Source organism: Microcaecilia unicolor, chromosome 1 (genome assembly GCF_901765095.1).
Source record: "Microcaecilia unicolor chromosome 1, aMicUni1.1, whole genome shotgun sequence".
Taxonomy (NCBI): Eukaryota; Metazoa; Chordata; class Amphibia; order Gymnophiona; family Siphonopidae; genus Microcaecilia; species Microcaecilia unicolor.
In genome coordinates this window covers 671,011,514-671,035,720 of record NC_044031.1, presented here as the reverse complement: position 1 = coordinate 671,035,720, position 24,207 = coordinate 671,011,514, and the positions used below count along the sequence as shown (strand labels likewise).

General features: G+C 42.0%; 1 protein-coding gene across 1 annotated transcript in view; it reads right to left on the bottom strand.

Moving 5' to 3' along the window:
• SCAPER (S-phase cyclin A associated protein in the ER) overlaps window positions 1–23,939 on the bottom strand; it is a 960,370-nt gene extending 936,431 nt beyond the window's left edge. The window contains 2 exon segments of the mRNA XM_030187331.1: window positions 14,251–14,368; window positions 23,859–23,939. Coding sequence (XP_030043191.1) covers window positions 14,251–14,368; window positions 23,859–23,939 — 199 coding nt within the window.
• Window positions 23,940–24,207: the final 268 nt, after the last annotated feature.

Here is a 24,207-nt window from a genome sequence, read left to right as displayed (position 1 = left end):
TGATGACTCCCAGATCTACCTTTCCACACCAGAAATCTCAGCAGGAATCCAGGCCAAAATATCAGCCTGCCTGTCTGACTTTGCTGCCTGGATGTTTCACTGACATCTGAAACTAAACATGACCAAGACTGAGTTTCTTATCTTTCCCCCAATCTCTATTTCTGTGGATAACACTCTCATCCTCTCTGTCTCATCATAACCTTGGGGTCATCTTCAACTCCTCTCTCTCCTCTAAAACCTGTTGTTTCTCTATAACACCACCAAAATTCATCCTTTCCTTTCTCAGCACACTACCAGAACCCTTTTCCACACTCTTATCACCTCTCGCTTAGACTACTGCAACTTGCTTCTCATAGGTCTCCCACTTAGCCATCTCTCTCCTCTTCAATTTATTCAAAATTCTGCTGCACGACTTATATTCCGCCAGTATCGCTATGCTCATTTTAGCCCTCTCCTCAAGTCACTTCACTGGCTCCCTATCCACTTCCACATACAGTTCAAACTCCTCTTACTGACTTACAAGTGCATTCACTCTGCAGCTCCTCAGTACCTCTCCACTCTTCTCTCCCTACACTCCTCCCCGGGAATTCCGTTCATTTGATAAATCTCTCTTATCTGCACCCTTCTCCTCCAACGCTAACAACATACTCTGTTCCTTTTATCTTACTGCACCATATGACTGGAATAGACTTCTTGAAACGGTACGTCAAGCTCCATCTCTAGCTGTCTTCAAATCTAGGCTAAAAGCTCACTTTTTTGATGCTGCTTTTAACTCCTTTTTTTTTTCAATTCTCTTTTATTGCCAATAAACACATAAATGTATACAGAAAGCAATAATACATGTTTGCAGTTTTTATAATATCATAAGTCCCTTACCCCTAGTAAAGACCCTCCCCAGTTCCTAACCCAACTGAAATAACAAAACAAGAATTTCAAGTATGGTGACTCAATAAAACATAACTATTATGCTTAAAAAAAACCCATCATGCAGAAATATCCCGCCATCTCATATAGAGTGTCCATACATTAGAAAACTGCAAAAGGTGTCCACGCTTTTTAGCTGTAAGCTTAGACATAAGACAACAATAGTCTGATGCTGCTTTTAACTCCTAACCCTTACTCACTTGTTCAGTACCCATATTTTATCATTCCCACTTTAGTAATTCCCTTAACTCTTATTTGTACTCTTTATCTGTCCTAATTAGATTGTAAGCTCTGTCGAGAAGGGCCTGTCTCTTTATGTCCAGTGTACAGGGCTGCGTAAGTCTAGTAGCACTATAGAAGTAAGTAGTAGTAGTATATTCTTCGCCTGGACATCACATTATTTCCTCTAAGGGTTTTTATCCTTCTTTTGTTAGGGACTCATCTGACAACAGTATAAATTAAACAGCTCTCAGGCCCATTTGAAAATTTGCTGTTAGGGCTTCTTTTACAAAGCTGCATTAGCAATTCCTGCACGGTAAATGAGAAGAAGCCCATTCAATTCCTATGGGCTTCCTCTCTTTTACTGTGCAGGAATCACTACCATGGATTTATAAAAAAGGCTCTTAAGTCACAGAGGATATCGAAGCTTTATACGTAAATATTCCACAAGATGTGATTATTCAGGTTTATTCAATATCTTGGAAACTCGAACAGACACTAAAGAGTGCCCACACATTTTCAGTGTGAACTGACTTCCATAGCTCTTACAACTATTTTATGCTAAATGGAAAGTATTTTCATCTAATAAAAGGAATAGCCATGGATACTACAATGACCCCAAAAGTGGTCAATTAACATGTGGGAGAAGGATTTCTTTTACTCACATCCCCCTTTAAAATACCTATCAAGCTTCAGAGGTGTTTAATTGACTATGGTGTTTATTTTAGAAGCACTATTAGTGTTTCAGATATTCATAAACTGGAACTTAGACGTCCATATCTTGATTTTACAAAGCCAAGATATGAATGTCTAAAACTGCAGAACGTGCATCTGGCAAGTGGGCGTGGTCTGGGGGTGTTTGGGGAGAGATTTTGGCAAGCTAAAAATATGGATGTTATTCCCATTACAGAAGGGGAAGGAACATCCATTTCCATAAAGGTTGCTGCAGAGAGTTAGACCTGCTAAGTAGAACATCCAGGGGTCCCTTGTTGGAAGGGTCAGTAACTACATATATGTTAAAAGTGCAAAGCCTGTGTAGTACATGCAGGAAGCATGTCCAGCATCTGCTCTGCATATATCACATAGGGCAAGTACCATACCCACTCCACCCAGAGGCCCCCCAAACCCCATGCTGTGAAATTGATTTTGTGAGCTAGTAGGACTGATTATGTGACTCTACTTCTTTATAGGTATCAATGGCTACCTATTAGCTGTAGATGCAAATTTAAGATTTAACAAGGGCATCAAGTGTAGCATACTGGTCTGCCTGTTTATTTGACTGGTTGCTTTTTTATTTGCTCTCCCATGTTTTGAAATCCTCATAACAAAGCTCGTTATCTGTTCCACTACCAACAGATTAGGCTTTACTCATTACTCTTCTTTTGCTTACTTAGCACGAGTCTTTTGGAATTCTCTTCCCTTAAGCTTAGGACTGAGTTTTCATAGTCTAGGATTAAATCAGGGTTAAAGACCTGGTATTTCCAATTGGCATTTGATTTGGATTAGACTTCCCATTAATAGTAGTTGATGACTTTTACTTGCTTATTTAAGTTTTCTTGTTTTGTTTTTGACCACTTTTGTGGGATCATTGGGTTTGGGGCAGTGGACTTTCCATCTCTATATCATGGTCTTCAGTGTTTTGACTCTTCATGTCTGTATGCGTATTTTATTTTATAAATATTTTTTAGTTATTTTTGTTACATGCTCTCTACTGAATTATTTGTATATATTATTTACTGCTGTGCAAATCACGACAGAATGATACCTCTTACCTCCTGCACCATATTTCCTCTTAAAAGTGAGGTGTGTGTATGTATGCTCCCCTCAGGAAATTTGAGACATGGCATCTAAATGTATTTTTATAAGACAAATTTTTACTGCTGAATAGAGAAATTATGTTTCTTGAACTGTGTATTCTGCAAGATTTTGGTCCCCAAGGCAGGTAAATCCTGCCAAAACATCCGCAGCATTTTTGGTGGTTCTGGGCAGCTTGTTTGCCTTGATTCTGCAATAGCGCACCAGTTGTCATACTAAAATAAGTACAAATAAATGTTTGGATTGTGCTGAATATAATGTATTGAGAAATTCTTTGTGATCTTGACTTCACAATTTTTCATTCATAGAAAGACAGATATTTTTGATTGCTAAAGGGTACAAACTTGAAAATTCTCTAAAACCAGAGGTGAATAATTTAAAACTACAGGCAAAGGGAGAGCACTGTCTCCAGGTATGAGTCCTTTGACACTAATCACTCAATACGTTATGATATCATTACAGCTTAGAACTACAGCAATGTAAATGCATTGTTTCCACTCTGCTATGACTGAAACCAGTACCATATACTGAGCAAAAATAATGGGAGGCTTCTATAATATGATGAGCCTTAGTGCCTCCAAGGATGCAGGCATTCATCTACAAGAATGATAAACATGATATTCAGGAGTAGTAGAGATGACTGTGATAGCCGGGTTTCCTAGTTTCTGCCTATATGTTCACATATATTAAGGCACAGCCCACTATGAAGGTAATTTTATAAACAGAACACATATGGGAGGATTACAAAAAGGTGCCTATTTTATAAAGGCAAATGGACACCCATGTGCCCTTTTAAAATAGGATCACAGAACCAGCCTCAACAGTGCACATAAGGCCATGCACAAGTTTACATCCACTCTGAAAAAGGTGTAAATGTGCACATGCATGCTACATGTGTACCCATGTTAGGAAACACATGGGTACATTGCAACTTCATCTCTACTCCTCCCAAACTGCGCCCCAGGAAGGCCTACTCTGAGATCATATAAAAGTAGGTGCATTCTTTCCATGTGACTACTTTTTACACAACAATCCAAAAGAATGAAATTAGGAAAAAGAGCCCCTAAGTATAGCCCAAACAAAACAAACCAAAGTAGGGGTGGACCAAATGACCTCCAACAAACAGTGAAGTGGACAACAAATCTTTAAAAAGCACCTCATGTAAAAGGACCCCCATGTTTCGGTAGAACCACTCGCCTGCCTCAGGGGTCACACAAACTATGGGCAAAAACAAAAAAAGGTGACTATATTTTTTTTTAAAAAGTATATATATAGATATACGTACACACACATACACACCATAATAATAGACTATAAACTGTAAAAACCATATGACAGCATATATAAAATTAAATAAACAATTCAAAAATGTAAACAAAACATAAAACTTTATAAAAACATAAAAAAATATAAATGAAGACTATTGTGAACTGCTGTGATGGCATATGTCCTACCGAGTATATCAAATAAAGAAAAGGAAAACTTGAATATGAAACATCTATGGTTGAATATTAAAAAAGCTAAATCCCTGTGAGTATCAGCAGCTACAAACAGGAGGAGAATTAATTAGATATATAAAAAATATGTATGTGCTAAAAAGAAATATATATAATAAATCCACTATATACATTAATAACAAAATGTTTAAACGCTGTCTAAAAAATGGCACAGAAAACAACCTGAGATCATATGTGGATATATAAACTGTACAGGCAAAACGTAATTAAAATGAATGATCTAAGGACTCAAAACTAACCAAAACTGAGAATCTTTTCAACTACTAACAGTTAAGGGTGTAAGATCACTGCTGCAGAAATGCTCCCGAGCCAACTGCTCCCTGGACCAATGCCCAACACACCTACTCAAATCCATCCCTATGGAAGAAGTAAAATGGTTACTCGATGATCTCAATGAGCTGTTAAAAACTGAGTCTCTTTCTCCTGATATGGGCACAATTGTTCTCACTCCAATGTAACATCACCTGCAAACTACCGTCCAGTGGCAAGCATACCCGTTTTCACTAAAGTATTAGAAACCTATATCAGTAAACAATTCTCTTCTGGAAAAATGTGCTTTTTTTCCTTTTTTTTTCATCTTTTTATTAACAAGTAGTACAAAACAGAGCATGAAACACAAAATTAGTAATGCAGAAAATAAGCAAGGCAGTGAAACACAAAACCATCATAACTGTTACGTTGAAGCTCTGTTAAGTGTCCCACCTGTATTTTATCTTACAAAGGAAAGGAAAGAGAAGAAAACACCCCTCACTCATCCCCTCCCGTGTCCAGGAGCTATGAAACAGCAGGAGGCGGCAATGTAGGTAGCCGCTCCAGGCAACACCTCCACAAGCCACAATATTCCTGAGAGGTCCTATGAGCTACAGCAGAGACTCTCCTGCACTCCCAGTCTGCCATCTGCCACATACTGGCATACCAGTGTGCAAGAGGCGGGGCAAGTTGTCCCACCCACTGTTGAATAACTTTCTTAGCCAAAACCAAAGCCAGCAAAATGAACTTGAGGTGATAGTCTGAGAGCCCCTGGTCCACTAGAGCAGCATCTGAGTCCATTAACAGAACCCCATAAGACCACTAATAGGAGTCAGCTAAGACATCTTTCAGGACAGCAATAATGCTGGGCCAGAAGCTCTAAAGCAAAGGACATTCTAAAAATGGTGTACCAAGGAGCCCCGACCCAAGCCACATTTATCACACACATCTGACTTCCAAAGGCCCATGCATTTGCTTCTGGTAATATAAGCATTGTACAAAATCTTAAACTGGATCTCGTGAAGACCCACATTAGGAGTAACCCAGAAGGCTAAACTGAAGCACCGCAATAACTGTGACAGAAACTTTGACCCTCAAATGTGCATTCCATGCTGCTGCCCGGTGTAAAAAAAAAAAAAAAAAAAAAAAAAGATGAAGTCTATGCTCTCTCTCTCTAGGCTGTACAACATGGAAAGCTTGTTCTGATTAGCAGGCATTTGCAAAACAATAGTGTCCAAAGTAGTGAAAGAGGGATATGTGCCATTGGGGGCCCTTCACAGAGGCAAGCTGGTGTCAACGTTGTAAATACGAATAGGAATATTTCTGTGGGATAATCCAAGCCGTCTGACACTGCGAGAAAGAAGGGAAACGACCCAGCCCCAAGGCAGTCACCTGACCCACATATCTACAACCCCCCTGACCCATGTCTCAAAAGGAGATCTATCCTGGTTTGCAGCAAAATCTGGGTTCTGTAAGAGTTCTAAGAAGAGAAAAGGTCCCTCTGCTCCCCCTAACTGAGTTCTCCACCAGTCCCAAGCCAACTTCAGGGGATGAGAGAAAGGAGACAACCAGACCCGTTTGTTCCTAGAGTGAAATATATTAAACACATAGGAAGAGGAGGCATCATCCTCCCACACAAATTCAGAAGCAAATTTAAAGTGCCCAGTGTGGAGCTCATGTATCCAGCGAAGAGTCACTGCTACGTTATAAAGACGGAGATATGGTATGTTTGCTCCCCCTTTACTTCAATCCCGAACAAGCTTATTATAGACAAACCACACTCTACCAGCCCCCCAAAGAAAAGAAGAAACCACCCATCAGTAGACCAGTTCATCCCTATGGGTAATCCAAATAGGCATCATCTGGAGAGGAAAGAGTACCTTAGGAAGAAGAACCATTTTAACCAAAGTGACTCGACCCAAGAAGGATATAGGGAGGTCCCGCCAACGATGACAGATATTTCGAATAGACTACTACTACTACTATTTAGCATTTCTATAGCGCTATAAGACTCCAACTTCTCCCACAAAATTTTACTGTACACAATACCCACATCTAGATGGAGATAGACCTCTATAAATACTTCAGCGGACCCTTAGATCAGGCCAAAGGGAAATTTGGCAGGTGCCGACAGCTATAATTGGTAGATAACACCATTGCCTCCAATTTATCAAAATTAATCTTTATTATTATTATTTGTTACATTTGTTTCCCACATTTTCCCACATATTTGCAGGCTCAATGTGGCTTACATAATACCCAGAAAAGGAACCCACCAAGATGAGCCACCAAAATGGGGATCCCCTGAGACACATGCTCTAAAAATATCAGCAATCATCTGTGAAAAGATTAATTTTATATTTGTGCATCCCAACATGGATCCCAGCTAGTTCAGGGGATTAGTGAATTTTACTAGCCAGTGGTTCTAACAAAAGAGATTCACTGAAGACAGTGTACAACAGATATATCTTAATCAATTGTTAGGCTAGGACTCTATTATAATGTGTATCATAAAAATCTAAGGGCCCTGTTTACTAAGCCGCGCTGTAGGCACGCTAAAGTACGCTAACAATGGAGACACATATTATATTCCTATGGATGTCTCTAGCATTAATTAACGCGTGCTAAAAATTAGAATGCGCTAAAACGTCTGCATGCCTACACTGCAGCTTAGTAAACAGGGCCCTAAATAAGTCCTTCTTTTTGTTTTGATTTTTTACCTCTTACTGCAGTTATCTCTGGATATGAAGGAGGAAAAGGCTTCAGATGCTTTTAATTTCCTGCCCTTTTGTTCAATGTCATTAAAAACACCCGTTGCACCCCCCCCCCCCCCCCCCATCTTTGACTCAACAGTAGGTGCAAGCCTAAGTTGCTGCAGAAGCAGCCATGAAACATTTAGAATAAATGTCTACCTACTTTGTACAGCAGGATGATGCAGTTTATGCTAATTCTTCTTGGCAGAAAAGCTCAGGATACATCAAGTTGGCTGGGGACCATCTGCACACTCAAGTTTGTCAGATTTTCTATTGGCTTCAGGTCTGAGCTTTGACTGGACCACTCAAGAACATTCACTGTTTTCCTGCTGTGTCACTCCATTGTTGTTTTTGCTTTCTGCTTAAGATTACTGTCCTGCTGAAAGCTGAACTTTCTCATCAGAGACTCAGGCCAATGGCAAACTAGAAGAGGTTAACTCCACGATCAGCCTGCATGTTGTGCCATCCATCTTTCTTTTAATTTTCACAAGCTTCCCTGTCCCTGATCCTCCAACAATATTATACTGCCACCACCATGCATTTGCCAGCTGTAAACAAAGAACAAGCTTTTTTTTGGATTCTGAAACAGTTTTGAAGCCCCTTTTTTATTTTCTCTCTCTCTCATAAATCCCGACGCCTAAATTAGGCACGGAGCGGATGTATTGCATAACAATGCACATACATATCAGAAATGCCCATGACCCGCCCATTCCACACTCACTTTTCAACTATATGACATATTTATAAGCACCACGTTACAGATTTGCTTAGCTAGTGTGCATCAATCCTAATTAATGCCAATAAGTGCTGATAATTGGTTGTTTATATCCAATTATCAGCACTGATTAGCTTGTTAACTAATTATGTGCCTTAGTATGGAATACAATTTGATTTCCACACAGAAACCTTGGCGCGATATATAGAATCCTGGGATATGTGGCTTTTCTTCATAGAGGCCAAGCATGTGGAGTAATTTTGTAGTAGTTGAACCGTCTATATTTTCTCCAGCATCAGCCAGCGACCTCCGTAGTTCTTTTAAAACAATCTTAGGTCTCACAGTTGCCTTTCCCAACAGTTCTCTCAAACCCACAACTGCTGACTTTGGAAGGATGGCGTGATCAAGGAAATGTCTTGGTGGTGCCTGTTTTCACTTTACAACACCGGACCTGATAATGCCCCAAAGGAAACAGACATGTATTGCATTTTTCATATAGTTTTCCTCCATTCTGTGCTTTTGACTATCTGTCCTAGAGCTCTTTTGGCACAGCCTTGCTTGGCATGTTTAGGCCCTTGCATCAAATTCACTCCATATAAAAAAGAAGCAGCTTGACTCTTCAACTAAGAGTATTCAAATGCCGTTGTATCGCTCCATGGTGCGACCGCACCTGGAGTATTGTGTTCAATACTGGTCTCCGTATCTCAAAAAAGATATAGTAGAATTGGAAAAGGTACAGCGAAGGGCGACGAAAATGATAGTGGGGATGGGACGACTTTCCTATGAAGAGAGGCTGAGAAGGCTAGGGCTTTTCAGCTTGGAGAAGAGACGGCTGAGGGGAGATATGATAGAAGTGTATAAAATAATGAGTGGAATGGATCGGGTGGATGTGAAGCGACTGTTCACGCTATCCAAAAATACTAGGACTAGAGGGCATGAGTTGAAGCTACAGTGTGGTAAATTTAAAACGAATCGGAGAAAATTTTTCTTCACCCAACGTGTAATTAGACTCTGGAATTCGTTGCCGGAGAACGTGGTACGGGCGGTTAGCTTGACGGAGTTTAAAAAGGGGTTAGATAGATTCCTAAAGGACAAGTCCATAGACCGCTATTAAATGGACTTAGAAAAATTCCGCATTTTTAGGTATAACTTGTCTGGAATGTTTTTACGTTTAGGGAGCGTGCCAGGTGCCCTTGACCTGGATTGGCCACTGTCGGTGACAGGATGCTGGGCTAGATGGACCCTTGGTCTTTCCCAGTATGGCACTACTTATGTACTTATGTACTAAATGAAATGAACTATTATGACTGTGGTGATGTGGTGAGCAATTTCTAACTTATTATGGGCCTTGAAAAGGCAATTTTCAGAAACCAGAGTCAATTTGGGCTTGCTACAACAAAGGATGTGAAGACTTATAAAGTTACAACTTTTCAATTTCTTATTTTTAATTACTTTTTCAATATTTCTATAATTGTTCTCTCACATTGAAAGTATGATGTATGTTGAATAGATCAGTAAAACAAATTCCTACTTTAAAGCATTCTGAATTGTATTTTTTTTTTCAAAAACTTCTATTCCGCAATAACCTGATCAGTTCCATGTGGATAACATAACAGAACCACCAGAACAACCATCTGGGAATTTTTCAGATACTTTAATGCAGTGGATTATCTATTTAAATGGAGAATTGATTTTAATGTTTTTTATGACAAAGAACCATTGTATTTAGATCTTTAAAATACAAGCATCTAAATACATTCATCAAAAACTTTAAAATCAATTCTCCATTTAATAGAAAGCCAATGAAGCTAGATAAAATAGGTGGAACATGCTCAAACCTATTGTAGGAACATCTGTCAACAATTTTGCTGCTATGCTGAAGACTTAGCAACATATTTCCTGGTAAACCCTATTAAATAACATTTCTATAATCTATTTTACTCATCACCAATGCACAAGTATAAACAAAGAAGCTCTGTCTCCATCCTATGGCTCCAAGTCACCCCAAGCTTAGTGGCAGAAAGATGGGGCAATTAGAAGGAAAGCACGTTTTTTTGTGACAAGAGGTGTCCGCACACTTCAAGTGAAACCTGTTCAGTTGTCAATGCTGATTCGATATAACTCAAAGTTGAAAGATGTTCACCCATATTCTTTCCTCGTTTAAAAGCAATAGTTACAAACTCCTTAAACACGAAGTAAAGTTGCATCAAGTGCCAAAGTTTTCACATAATATTAACCAATTGTTGGCTAATCCTTGAAAATGGTAACACATGTTAATAATTCATTGTCCAATTTCTCTCTATTCTGCAGGAGCAATTCTCTCTGTGCAAATCTTGCCCGCAAATATTCCTTTCTTACAGATCATCCAGGATAACCTCGTGATTTAAATCTTTGTTTCAAAATGTCCAATTCTCACTTAAAATCCTCCGGAAAGGAGCAAACTCTTCTCAGGCGAAGGAACTGGCTCACTGGAAGGTTATATGTTAACTTAAATGGATAAAAGGTGTGGAAGAGTGGCCTAGTGGTTATTGTGGTTGACTTTGGTCCTGGGGAACTGGATTCGATTCCCACTGCAGGCACAGGCAGCTCCTTGTGACTCTGGGCAAGTCACTTAACCCTCCATTGCCCCAGGTACAAATAAGTGTATATAATATGTAAGCCGCATTGAACCTGCTATGAGTGGGAAAGCGCGGGGTACAAATGTTACAAAAAAAAAAAGTGAACGAATGTGTTTCTTTCAATTGGCTTCTGACATAGAGACGTGCATAACTATACTTCTTGTTTAATAATCTATAAATCTAAAAATGCTTTCTTAAATGTATCTGCCATCATCACAAACTCAATATCAGGATCTATTGCGTTTAACCAATGAACACGTTTTTGTAAATTTTCTTCAGTGTTGTCCCATACAAAAATAATATGATCCAAAAACCTTTTCCAAAGGATTTCTGATTGGGACTCCTTCAATATACTGTGTTTCTAAACGATCCACATATAGGGTAGCGACTGACGGCGTCAAAGTTGTTCCCATCAACACCTCCAGTATTTGCTGTTAATAATTTCCCTTATACCAAAAATAATATTTGTTCTATCACCATTTTTGCCATTTGAACCAAAAATAAAATCTGACTTTATACGTTGAGGTTGTGTCCAAGCCTCTAGCACAACCGCTATAATCTTCAATGCCTTATTTTGAGATATTTTCATGTACAACACAATGTCCAAAGTCACCAACTATGATGTATCCGATACATTTAGGAATGTCTCCAAAGTAGAAACAAGATGAGAAGAATCTCTAAGACACGATGTTACTTAACTTGCTGCTGTCTGCAGAAACTTATCCGCAAATTGGGAGAAGGCTCCAAAACTGAACGGCGAGTGAAGACAACAGGGCTGCATTTCGATTAAATTTGTAATTGCGTGATTAAAAGGTATGATATTTATTTATTAAATTTTTACTACTGCAGCTCCTTGTGACTCTGGGCAAAGGAGGGTTAAGCGATTTGCCCAGAGTCGCAAGGAGCTGCAGTGGGGGAAAAATAAATAAATACCTTTAATCACACAATTAATAGAAATTAAAATTTTTATTGAAATGCAGTCCTACTATAAATTTTTGATATTTTCTTGAGGGTACAAAACAAATCCAGTGTTTATCAGTGTTCTATCACCACAGAACTATTACTTTTCCAGTAGAATCAAATGGAGAAATTAGACCATATCAAATACGTAATTTGCGTCTCTTAGAAGTCAATAGCACAAAAAAGGGCACAAAAATTGAGAGGAGGAAACAAGGCAAGTCAGGGGACAGGTATAGTATTAGATAAGTGATGTTTTTACAGTGTTTAAACAACAACAACAACAACAAAACAAAAGCTTTTTGGATAATCAGTTAACATCAAAAGTCATACCTATAGTATAACTTGGAATGGAACACTCACTCACTCACTGATCACTAATGCATCAATACATCCATTTCTGAACTCTCACCCCCGTAATCTAACCTCACTCATACCTTTACCCACAGAAATATGTATACCACACATAATGCCCTTCTAGCTTCCTGCTGTCTCCTTCCACTGTTTCAAAGCTTTGATCCATTGTTATATTCTGCAACAATACTTTGATTGTCTCGCATAACTCTTCACAATGTAATCCATAACCAAGCTGTAACAAATTGTACTTCCATCATTCATATCCTATTGTAAACCACACTGAGCCCGCAAAAAGGTGGGAAAATGTGGGATACAAATGCAATAAATAATAATAATAATAACAGATATACTGACTGAAGTCTTGCATTATGTTTTCAGTGTAATACTTTGCATTGTGATAGAAATTTCCTGACTACTATTTCTTACTAGTAAAAAAGGCCCGTTTCTGACACAAATGAAACGGGCGCTAGCAAGGTTTTCCTCGGAGTGTGTATGTTTGGGAGAGTGTATGTGAGAGTGACTGTTTGAGAGTCAGAGTGAAAGTGTGAGTGTGTGAGAGAGAGAGTGAGTCTCTCCCTGAGCCCTGCCCTCCCAATCCATGGCCATCCATGTTTCTCTGTCACCTGCCCCCTCCATTCATCCCTATCCTGCATTTCCCCTCTCTGCCTGAGGCCTGCCCTGCAATCCATATCCATCCATGCCCATCTGTCCCCTCCATTCATCCCTATCCAGCAATTCCCCTCTCCCTGAGTCCTGCCCTTCCAATCCATGCCCATCCATGCTCCTCTGTCACCTGGCCCCTCCATTCATCACTATCCAGCAATTGCCCTCTCTCCCTTAGGCCTGCCCTGCAATCCATATCCATCCATGCCCATCTGTCCCCTCTATTCATCCCTATCCAGCAATTTCCCTCTCTCCCTGAGTCCTGCCCTCCCAATCCATGCCCATCCATGCTCCTCTGTCCCCTGCCCCCTCCATTCATCCATTTCCAGCAATTCCCCTCTCTCCATGGGCACTGCCCCCTCCATTCATCCCTATCCAGCATTTCCCCTCTCTGCCTGAGGCCTGCCCTGCAATCCATATCCATCCATGCCCATCTGTCCCCTCCATTCATCCCTATCCAGCAATTCCCCTCTCCCTGAGTCCTGCCCTTCCAATCCATGCCCATCCATGCTCCTCTGTCACCTGGCCCCTCCATTCATCCCTATCCAGCAATTGCCCTCTCTGCCTGAGGCCTGCCCTGCAATCCATATCCATCCATGCCCATCTGTCCCCTCTATTCATCCCTATCCAGCAATTTCCCTCTCTCCCTGAGTCCTGCCCTCCCAATCCATGCCCATCCATGCTCCTCTGTCCCTTGCCCCCTCCATTCATCCCTTTTCAGCAATTTCCCTCTTTCCCTGAGCCCTGCCCTCCCAATCCATGCTCCTCTGTCCCCTGCTGCCTCCATTCATCCTTTTCCAGCAAGTCCCCTCTCTCCCTTCCATGGCCCCCCCTCGCATCCATGCTCCTCTCTCTCCCATGTCCCAGCCTGGCCCGCCCTCTTCTCCCCCCCCCCCCCCCTTCGCATCCATGCATCCCTTTTTTGTTTTTTTAATTCTTTTTAACTTTACCTCCGTGGCGTTTCCGGCAGCGAAGCGTCAGGGAAGGAGGCGGCGCTCACGACGTCTAGCTTTCCCTTCGCTGTGTTCCGCATTTTTTTGAAGGCGGAACACAGCGAAGGGAAGGCTAGACGTCGGGAGCGCCGCCTCCTTCCCTGACGCTTCGCTTCCGGATTTGTTTGTTTAGACGCGAGGGTGGGGCAGAGACGGCTGGGTGGCTTCACACCACGAACGCCACGAACCCTACAGCCAGGGAGTGACGTCAGATGGCTTCAGAACGTTGTCCTCATCAGAACGTTCACGGTGCGTTTTATTATATTAGATTTGCCTCTTTTTCCCTTTCAACCATACCGTGGCATATCTTTTGATTATGTTATATGCTAGCTAATCCTCTGTACCTGTAAACAGGAAAATGGCAGAAATTACAGAAGCTAAAAGATTACTTTAAAATTTTAAATCTAAAATGTGCAAGCTATTTCCTCATTAGGCCTTATGTTTCAAGCTGTTCTTTTGCCAAAAACCTACCATCATCTTCCTTGTTTTCCAGTGGGACGCTCCAGGCTATCAGGTTCCTTGCAGTGCGTCCTTCTTCTGCCACTATCTTCCTCACTTTGTCATGACTATTCGAACGTTGAAACGAAGACTGAAAACAGAAAGCATTAAGTAGTAATGAGAACAAAGCACCTGCACGAGTCATTTCTGAGCATACATTTGTGGTAGACTAATGGAGGTGTCACTGACAGAGCTGCAAGTTGAAAGAACTATAATGCATGGATGTATGAAAGAATCATCTTAACTCAACTTTCTTATCCTGAGCAAAGATACATGGAAATAGAAAATGCAAGGCAAGCATATTTAAGTATTAAATGTATAACTGAGTAGATCAGTCTAAATATGCATCAAGCCCACTATCCTGATTCCAGCAGTAGACAATCCAGGTCACAAGTACTTGGGCAGGATGATCCCTAAAGATAGATAGCTTAAGCCCCAATGTCTACTTTGTTAAAAACAATTTATGGACTTTTTTCTCCGTGAACTTGTCCAAACCATTTTATTCTTTCCAATCCAAAGAAAACTGTAAAAAATTATACCTAAGTGGACGAGAATGTCTGTCTGGGAGCTAAACCTCTCCCAAAAATGTAACACAATTGGACCAAACACAGCATGAAGGAAAAGCAACAAAAAAGGTACAGAGTTCAGAAGTGGGCAAAATCAGATTGGGGATTCCAGGGAAGAGAGCTCACATCAAAACTTTGTCCCAATGCATTTCTATGGGAGAAGCAGTTCCAGCTTTTGCAGCATAGAAACTTTTGACAATGAAAACATGCCTCTCTGTGTGCTGTACTCTCCAGGTCACAAACACAGAACCAACACAGACACACATAACACACTTCAAAGAAATAGAAAATAATGCCCTCCAGCTAATAAGCTGCCTATTAGCGACTCACATGCATATTTTGTTTTCTTTATTCTTAATTCTGCTGTGAAATCTACTGACTAAATCAGCCATTCCCAACCCAGTCTTTGGGGATACACCTAGTCCCATAGGGTTTTCAGGATATCCACAATGACTATTCATGAGTTGGACTGAATGTAATTGAGGCAGTGTATGCAAATCTATCTCATGCACATTCACTGTGGATATCCCGATAACCCAATCGGACAAGGTGTGCCCTGAGGACTAGACTGGGAATGGCTGGACTAAATCAACCAGTTTTCTTATTGGTTCCAGCAGCCAGCCCAAGTCCAAAATACTGCACCTCTCTCCCTTCTTAAATTGAACATCCTGCTCACCCTGGTTTTAAGTGGGTTTTCGTAAACTTTAAGAAGTGTTCTTGGATCATGTGTGTTTGTCATTCTTTTAAAACCTATTGGATAGCGAAAACATAAACCCCCAAATTCTATAAATTGCACCTAAACTTGAGTGTGAAATTGGGTGTATGATATAGAATAGGGTCAGTTATGAGTGTCCCTTAATTGGCTAATTAGCACTAAAATGGCACTTAATTGGCCATGAGAACAAATTGGCAATAATTTGTAGTTAAGCACATAACCAACTTATTCCACTATTCTATAAACCGAGCACCTCATTTTTATGGTGCGCAACTCCAAAGGGGTGTGAACTTGGGAGGGGCATGGACAGGTCAGGGGCTTGCCAAGAAATTAGGCGCCACATTATTGAATACTGTCATTTACACACCTAACTGCCAGTACTTAGGCATGAGCATTTACACCAGCCTTTGAGCAGGCATAAATGCTTGTGCCTAAAGTTAAGCGTGAAAATGCAGACTTACACTAGTATTCTGTAACAGCAGGTACCTGTTCTAATTCCACTACATGTTTTTTGAGATGCAGTGACCAGAACTGCACACAAATGAGGTGCAGGCGCACCATGCAGCAATAAAAAAGCATTATAATGTCCTCATTTTTGTTTTCCATTCCTTTCCTAATAATACCTAATATTCTATTGGCTTTCTTTGCCACCGCCACACACTGAGCAGAGGGTTTCAACGTATCGATGACACCTAAATCCCTTTCCTAGTTGGTAACTCCTAGTGTGGAAACTTGCATTATGAAGCAATAATTCGCGTTCTTCTTTCCCACATGCATCACTATGCACTTGCTTACATTAAACGTCATCTGCCATTTGGATGCCCAGTCTCCCAGTCTCGTAAGGTCCTCTTGTAATTTTTTACAATCCTGCTGCAATTTAACAATTTTATATAACTTTGTGTCATCAGCAATTGCAATTACCTCACTACTTACTCCTATCTCTAGATCATTAATAACTATGTTATAAAGCAGCGGTCCCAGCAAAGACCCCTGGGGAACCCCACTATCTACCCTTCTCCATTGAGAGTACTGACCATTTAACCCTACTCTTTGTTTTTTTTATCTTTTAACCAGTTTTTAATCCACAATAGGACATTACCTCCTATCCTATGACTCTCCAATTTCCTCTGGAGCCTTTCATGAGGTACTTCATCAAACACCTTCTGAAAATCCAGATACACAATATCAACCGGCTCACCTTTATCCACATGTTTGCTCACCCCTTCAAAGAAATGTAATAGATTGGTGAGGCAAGATTTCCCTTCACTAAATCCATGTTGGCTTTGTCTCATTAATCCATGCTTTTGTATCGCTCCATGGTGCAACCGCACCTCGAATATTGTGTTCAATTCTGGTCACCGCATCTCAAAAAAGATATAGAGGCATATTTTCAAAGCACTTTGGGAGGCTAAGTTCCATAGGTTTCTATGGAACTTTGGGAGGCTAAGTGCTTTGAAAATGAGCCTGATAGTGGAATTAGAAAAGGTACAGAGAAGGGCGACAAAAATGATAAAGGGGATGGGACGACTTCCCTATGAGGAAAGGCTAAAGCGTCTAGGAGAAAAGGTGACTGAGGGGAGATATCATAGAGGTCTATAAAATAATGAGTGGAGTTGAACGGGTAGACATAAGCATCTATTTGTGCTTTCCAAAAATGCTAGGACTAGGGGACATGTGATGAAGCTACAAAGTAGTACATTTAAAACGAATCGGAGGAAATTTTTCATCACTCAACATGTAATTAAACGCTGGAATTCGTTGCCAGAGAATGTGGTAAAGGCAGTTCACTTAGCGGGGTTTAAAAAAGATCTGGGCGGCTTCCTAAAGGAAACGTCCATAGACCATTATTAAATTGACTTGGGGAAAATCCACTGCTTATTTCTGGGATAAGCACTATAAAATGTTTTGTACTTTTTGGGATCTTGCCAAGTATTTGTGACTTGAATTGGCCACTGTTGGAAACAGGACGCTGGGCTTGATGGAACTTTCGTCTGTCCCAGTATGGCAATACTTATCTATGTACATGTTGACTTTGTCTCATTAATTCTCTCAAATTTTATTCTTTATAATAGTCTCTACCATTTTGCCCAGCACTGACGTCAGGCTCACCAGTCTATAATTTCTCAGATCGTCTCTGGAACCTTTTTAAAAAATCAGTGTTAAATTGGCCGCCCTCCAATCTTCCGGTACAATGTTTGATTTTAAAGATAATACATAAAGATACATATTACTAACAATAGTTCTACAAATTAATTTTTAAATTTTATTAGTACACTGGGATGAATACCATCCGGTCTAGGCAAATTTACTACTCTTCAATTTGTCAAATTGCACCATTTTAATATCTTCAAGGTTTATAGAGATTTCATTCAGTTTTGACTCATCAGCTTTGAATACCATTTCTGGCACCAGTATCTCTCTCAAACCTTCCTCAGTGAAGACCAAAGCAAAGAATTTGTTTAATCTCTCCCCTACGGTTTTGCCTTTCCTGAGTGCCCCTTTTACTCCCTCTGTCATTGAGCGGTACAACTGATTCTTTTGCCAGCTTCTTGCTTTTAATATACCTATGGAGGAGGAGGAGTAGCCTAGTGGTTAGAGCAGTGGACTTTGATCCTGGGGAACCGAGTTCGATTCCCACTGCAGCTCCTTGTGACTCTGGGCAAGTCACTTAAGTCTTAACCCTCCATTGCCCCTGGTACAAAATAACTGAATATATGTAAACCGCTTTGAATGTAGTAGCAAAAACCTCAGAAAGGCGGTATATCAAGTCCCATTTCCCTTTCCCTATGTTTTTTTGCCTCCAATGCTTCCTTCACTTCACTTTTTAACCATGCTGGCTGTCGTTTGGTCTTCCTTCCTTCTTTTTTAATACACGGAATATTTTTGGCCTTGGCTTCCAGGATGGTATTTTTGAACAGCATCCACACCTGATGTAAATTTTTGACCTTCGCAGCTGCTCCTCTAAGGTTTTTTTTTTTTTCACCATTCTTATTTTATCAGTCTCCATTTCTGAAAGTTAAATGCTAATGTATTGAATTTCCTGTGTGTACTTACTCCAGAGCTTATATCAAATCTGATCACGTTATGATCACTGTTATCAAGCGGCCCCAGCACCATTACCTCCTGCACCAGGATTAGGGGGCCCTTTTACAAAGTGTCCAAAACAGCCACCGGCAGTACTCCCGCAACGAACACATGCCATTTCTGGGGGAAAAAGAAAAACCCCAGAAATGGCTTGCGTGACGACAACCCGGCAGTAATCGGGCATCACCGCATGCTGCCCAGTTACCACCAGGTTAGTGCAGGAGCGGTTAATGGGTGGTGGTAAGGGCTTCCTGCCGCATGGCCATACGGTAAGAGTTCTCTCACCATATGGCCATGTGTGCTGGTGGCTTTTTTTACCTGCAGCGGTAAAAAGGGCCGTGACGCGTGGAAAAAACGGCCCCCGCTGTTAGTGTAGGGCACTTTTTCATGCAGCTTGGTAAAAGGAACCCTAGGTCTAGAATTTTTCCTCCTCCTGTTGGCTCCTGTACCAGCTGCTACATGAAGCAGTTTTTGATCTTGTCAAGGAATTTTTCCTCCCTAGCATGCCCTGATGTTACCTTTACCCAGTCTATACTGGGGTAATTTAAATCACCCATTATTATTGTATTCCCCAGTTTGTTAGCTTCTTTAGTTTCCGATAACATTTCTACATCTGTCTGTTCATCCTGGCCAGGTGGATGGTAGTACACTCCTATCACTATCCTTTTCCCCTTTACACATGGAATTTCAATCCACAGGGATTCCAAGATGTGTTTTGTTTCCTGCAGAATTTTCCACCTATTTGATTCAAGGCCCTCCTTAACATACAATGCTACCCCTCACCAATTCAATCCACCCTATCACTACGATATAAATTGAACCCTGGTATGACAGTGTCCCACTGGTTATCCTCCTTCCACCAGGTCTCAAAGATGCCTATTATATCTAATTCTTCATTTAGTGCAAGATATTCTTTCTCTCCCATCTTATTTCTTAAGCTTCTGGCATTCGTATATTTATTGCTGCATTTGTATCCCACATTTTCCCACCTATTTGCAGGCTCAATGTGGCTTACAATTATGCCGCAATGGCGATCACCATTAACGGAATGATAAGTACAGAAAGGTGTTACAGTTAAGGTATATGGAAATATCAAGTAAATTAGATGTGACAAATAAAATATCAAATGAATTAGGAGTAAATGAATAAATAATTCATAGCAGGTAGGTAATAACAGGACAAGGTAAAACGTTCAATAATATCAATGTAATTAAAGAAACTAGATTAAAGGAATCAATGTTGGTTTGTTCTGGTGCATTTTGAGAGAAACATGAGAGAGAAACTGGAACAATGAAACTGGGAAGACTGGAGAGTCCTCCTTGCTCCGACTCTACATAACGATACAGCCGAGGTTGTCAAACAGAACTTGCAGCTTTGCCTAACAGCTCTGGCTATTTCTCAGGCTAAAGCGACTTGCTTCCCTCAACTGCTCCTCCTAAGTAGCCGACAGCTAGAATAAAAGAGCCCCGTCCCCTGATGATACCTAAAGAGGAGAACGAGGATGTTCCTCACTACCCATAAAGGTCTTTGAAACGCAGACTCCAACCCCCCCCCCCAACATCCTCTGAAGCTCTCATCCACTTTCGGTGTTATCTGCATTCCTCATCCGATTGTTAGCAAGTGTAGATGTGAACGTGGCTCCACCACCCACCTCGTACACACAGAGCAGCCTGTGCAGCAAGGTGCTGTGGAAAACACCTAGGCCACAGTTTTAGTGTTGGGGTCTGGCTCCTGCGTTATCTGCAAGGTTGGGCTTTGGGGCCCCAAAGTCCAGCTCGGCCTTCAGTCCTGCTCCTCGTAATAGTGAGGTACACATCCCAAATCCAGGCAGTCAAAGAGGCCACTCTCTGGAGTCGAATGCTGCTCCAGGAGAGCCGCCAGGCTAGGAAACTCCTCACTTAAGTGCTCTAAGCTGTATGTGCCCAGCTCAGACTTTAACACCTGGTAAGGAATGATGCCACACAGCGTTCTCACTGCCAAGGTCCAACTTGCAGAATCTGGCTCTTTCTGTAACAAGAATGCACCTAAAGCCTCCCTCCTCAGGAGCGAGGTTACAGAATCCCTGCAGATACCTGCAAAGGACCAGACCATCTCCTGCAGAAGGTCCTCATTTTCCGACAGTTGAGTCGTGTTGCTACACCTTCCAGGCTGCGGTGTCCCCTGGACAGGGCGCTGCAGCTGTGCGTTGTAGCTGGTACAGCGATAGGCCCCTGAGCGGATAGCCTTGCTTTGGATGGCCTTCTTGCGTACTAGGGTCGGGGAGCAGTACGGATTTCACTGGGCAGTGTTTCTGGGACTGCTTCTGACTCCATTTACCTCTTTCACACTGGTGCCTGAGAGCCTGCGAAAGGACACCAGGGCATCGACGTTCTGTGAGATTTCCGAGTCTAGTGGATCTCGTGCCACTCCAGTGCCTCTCTCTGGTGGCCTCGCTGGCTCCATGCAGGAGGGCTCCTCCTCCCCAGGATGCAATGCCAGGTAATGGAGCTGGAAGGAGCAACAGAGCAGCAGGTTCCACAGCTGCACCTCGCTGGACTGGCTGCCAACATACAGGTGGCAGAAAAGCTCATGGCTTGGGCTCTGTGGATTCCGAGCTACAAATGCAAACTGGCAGTCCTGGGCCGGCAAGTAGTGTACAGGATCCGTGGAAGAGCGTGAGCCATCAGGAGAGTCTCTCCATCTGCACTGTACATCTTCACTCCCTGCACACTGAACTTCAGGATCACAGACAGCCGACGAGTGCAGCCCTTCAGAGACTGAAGCTGCTCATGGATCAGGCAGAGAAGGTCTTCCATCGTGAATGAGCATACATACTCCAGAAATTTGGTTATTACTCTGGGCTGCGGGAGCCTGCATCCTGCACTTCTTCCATTTTCTGCTTTCTTTCTCATGCTGAGTGTTATCTCGGCCTTTGCCCACTTACCGGAGTCCTCCGAACCTTTCCTCCACCCCACTCACTGCTGCAGCATTTCTATATGTTTGTTGTTGCTCTTTACATCTTGCTCAGCAGTTGACAGTGTAAATTTTGAATCTTTTGCCTGCTTTTTCTTTAGAGACACTTGATCTACTATGGTCTTTAATGCAACGAGCACGACGAAGAAGAAAAAAAACGACGAAAAGCCGACTAAAATGAAGGCTCTTCTTTCTAGGGGCACAGAACCACCGTAAACAGCTGTTCCTGACCGCGGAAAAAAGAAAACTGAAGCAAGACTCTCTCGTGACGGGCGGGAAGATGGCCATGCATGCGCGGTGCGTGCACCTGGGCACTCGAAGGTTTTAGCAACCTTTGTTGCTAGGAAGATTTTCCGGACCTGGGGCTGCCCTAGTCCCTATCTAAGAAGGGTCTGAAGATAATCAGACTATAAGAAAGCACTACACCCTACCACCCCATTCCTACCAACTTCATAATGCACCAGCTGACTTCTCATGCCACGAGTGGTCGATAAAAAAATTATATTAAATATATAAAAATGATCAAAAGTACGGTAACTACACTTTAATCCCAAAAGTATTAAATCATGTGCCTAGGATGCAGAAATCCAAGGGTCAAATTCCATTCTGAAGGGAAGAAACAGCAATCAAACCAACAGCATCCATGGGTGCATAAAGGGATCCACATAGTAAATGGTTTTACCCACATTCCCCAGGATTCTATATAGCACAACTTAAATTGCGTGCATAAATCCAGTCACATTCTGGATTTGCATGTGCAACTTAATTAGTTAAGCCAATCAGCATTGATAATTGCCAATTAACAATCATTGACACTAATCAGAATTTATGCGCACAACTGTCTAAGAATATAACATGATGGGCATAAATTCTAAGTTGCATCGTTGAAAAGAGAGCATGCCATGAGCGAGTCATGGGCGTATCTAAAATCTATGCATTTGGTTATTGAATACACCCGGTCTGTGCGTAATTTAGGCATCGGCATTTATATCAAGTTTTACTTTGCGTAAGTGCCCACGACTAAATTTAGTTGCTCGGCGTATTCTATAAACCATGCAGAAATTTTGGCATACTTTATAAAATATGCCTAGGTGTATTTCATTTCAGCACCCATTTTTTAGACATCATATATAGAATCTATGTTTATAGGAAATAGTTTAGTAGATCAGGCTCAAAGAGAGAGATTGTTAGGAGAAAGAGCGACAGCAGCAATGCCCTGGTCTCTGAGATCTTTAATACAGCATTCCATATTAAGGGCTAGATCTAGAAAAACACTCCTCAATTCATGTGTCTTTCCCAGTAAGAGTTCTTTCCCCCTGGATTCAGCTCCCTCAAGGAGTAGGGACAAGATGTGACTAGGAAAGAGAGGGCAGCAGCTGACTTCTTGATGAGACCGTGACAATAACAGGAGCTGTACCATGGGATTTTTTTTTTTTTGGGGGGGGGGAGAATTCTAGGAGCTGTCCTGGAGTGATGACACACAGACATGAGCTGCAACCTAGGATGTGGGAGGTGTCACTGTCAAGTTATGCCTTAGGCTGTGAAAAGTGAAGCTGAATCCTGGGTCAGGAAAGGAGTCATGGTGACAGAAGCTGTGCTGTGGCATATGGGGCGTGACTGTGACAGAAACTGTTCCCAGACTTGGGAAGCAACAGGATCTGTGCTCAGAGGTGTGACAGAACTGTGCTCTAGAAAGGGGCGATACCAGTGACTGCCGCTGTACCCTAGGATGGTAGAGGGACACTACTGCCAAGCGCAGTATCCTAGAAGCGTCTCAGTGTCTCGGAATAGGAAGGTAGGCGGCAATGAGAACAACTGGAATGAGAAGAAGGGGTGAAGTGACATCAGCTATGCCCTAAGGTGTGGGTTGCCAGAGGCATGAGCTGTGTAAGAAAATTAACAGTCTCCAGCCTATACCATATTCAAAGTTTTCAGGACGGGAACATGCCGAAAAGACGACATCACTCACCATAGTAACAGAGTTAATCCCACAGGCTAGTCCGCATTTGCCCCCACAGGCGTCGGGAAAGGGTGACCTGGACAAAGATACCAAGTCACACGCATTAGGCGTGTGACACACGCATTCGGCTGCCCTCACACTTACGCACGCCAAGCACCTTTCCTCAAACGCATTCGGGAATCAGGGGAAGGGTCTCACACTCTCCCCCCCCCTCATGATCTGCCATCTCTCCGGCTTCCACTATCCTCCTTATCCGCGATCCTGCACCTCTCCCGGAACCCCCCACCCCCGGTCAAGCTCATACCTGAGGTCGCCCAACAATCCCACAGCTTTCTTTCTCCGGTGCCCCGTCCCCTAGACCACAACTCCTCTCCCGCTGAGGCATCCCGCCTTACACAGGAGGAAGCAGGAAGTTGTGTCAAAGGAAACAGCACAGCAGGCGCAAAGAAGCCAATCAGCACTATCTAAGTTTCTCCTTCCCAGCGCAGCCGTCATCCCCGTTCACTCAAAACAAAGCAAGCAACCCTATGAGCTGCTGCATCCACATTGGCGTTTTTTTTTTTTATTGTTGGCCCATCAGTAACAAGTCTAAAGCTGTTTCAACTGGAGAGGCAGTGCCTTAAAAGGTGGAGGACAAATGTCTATTAGATTGT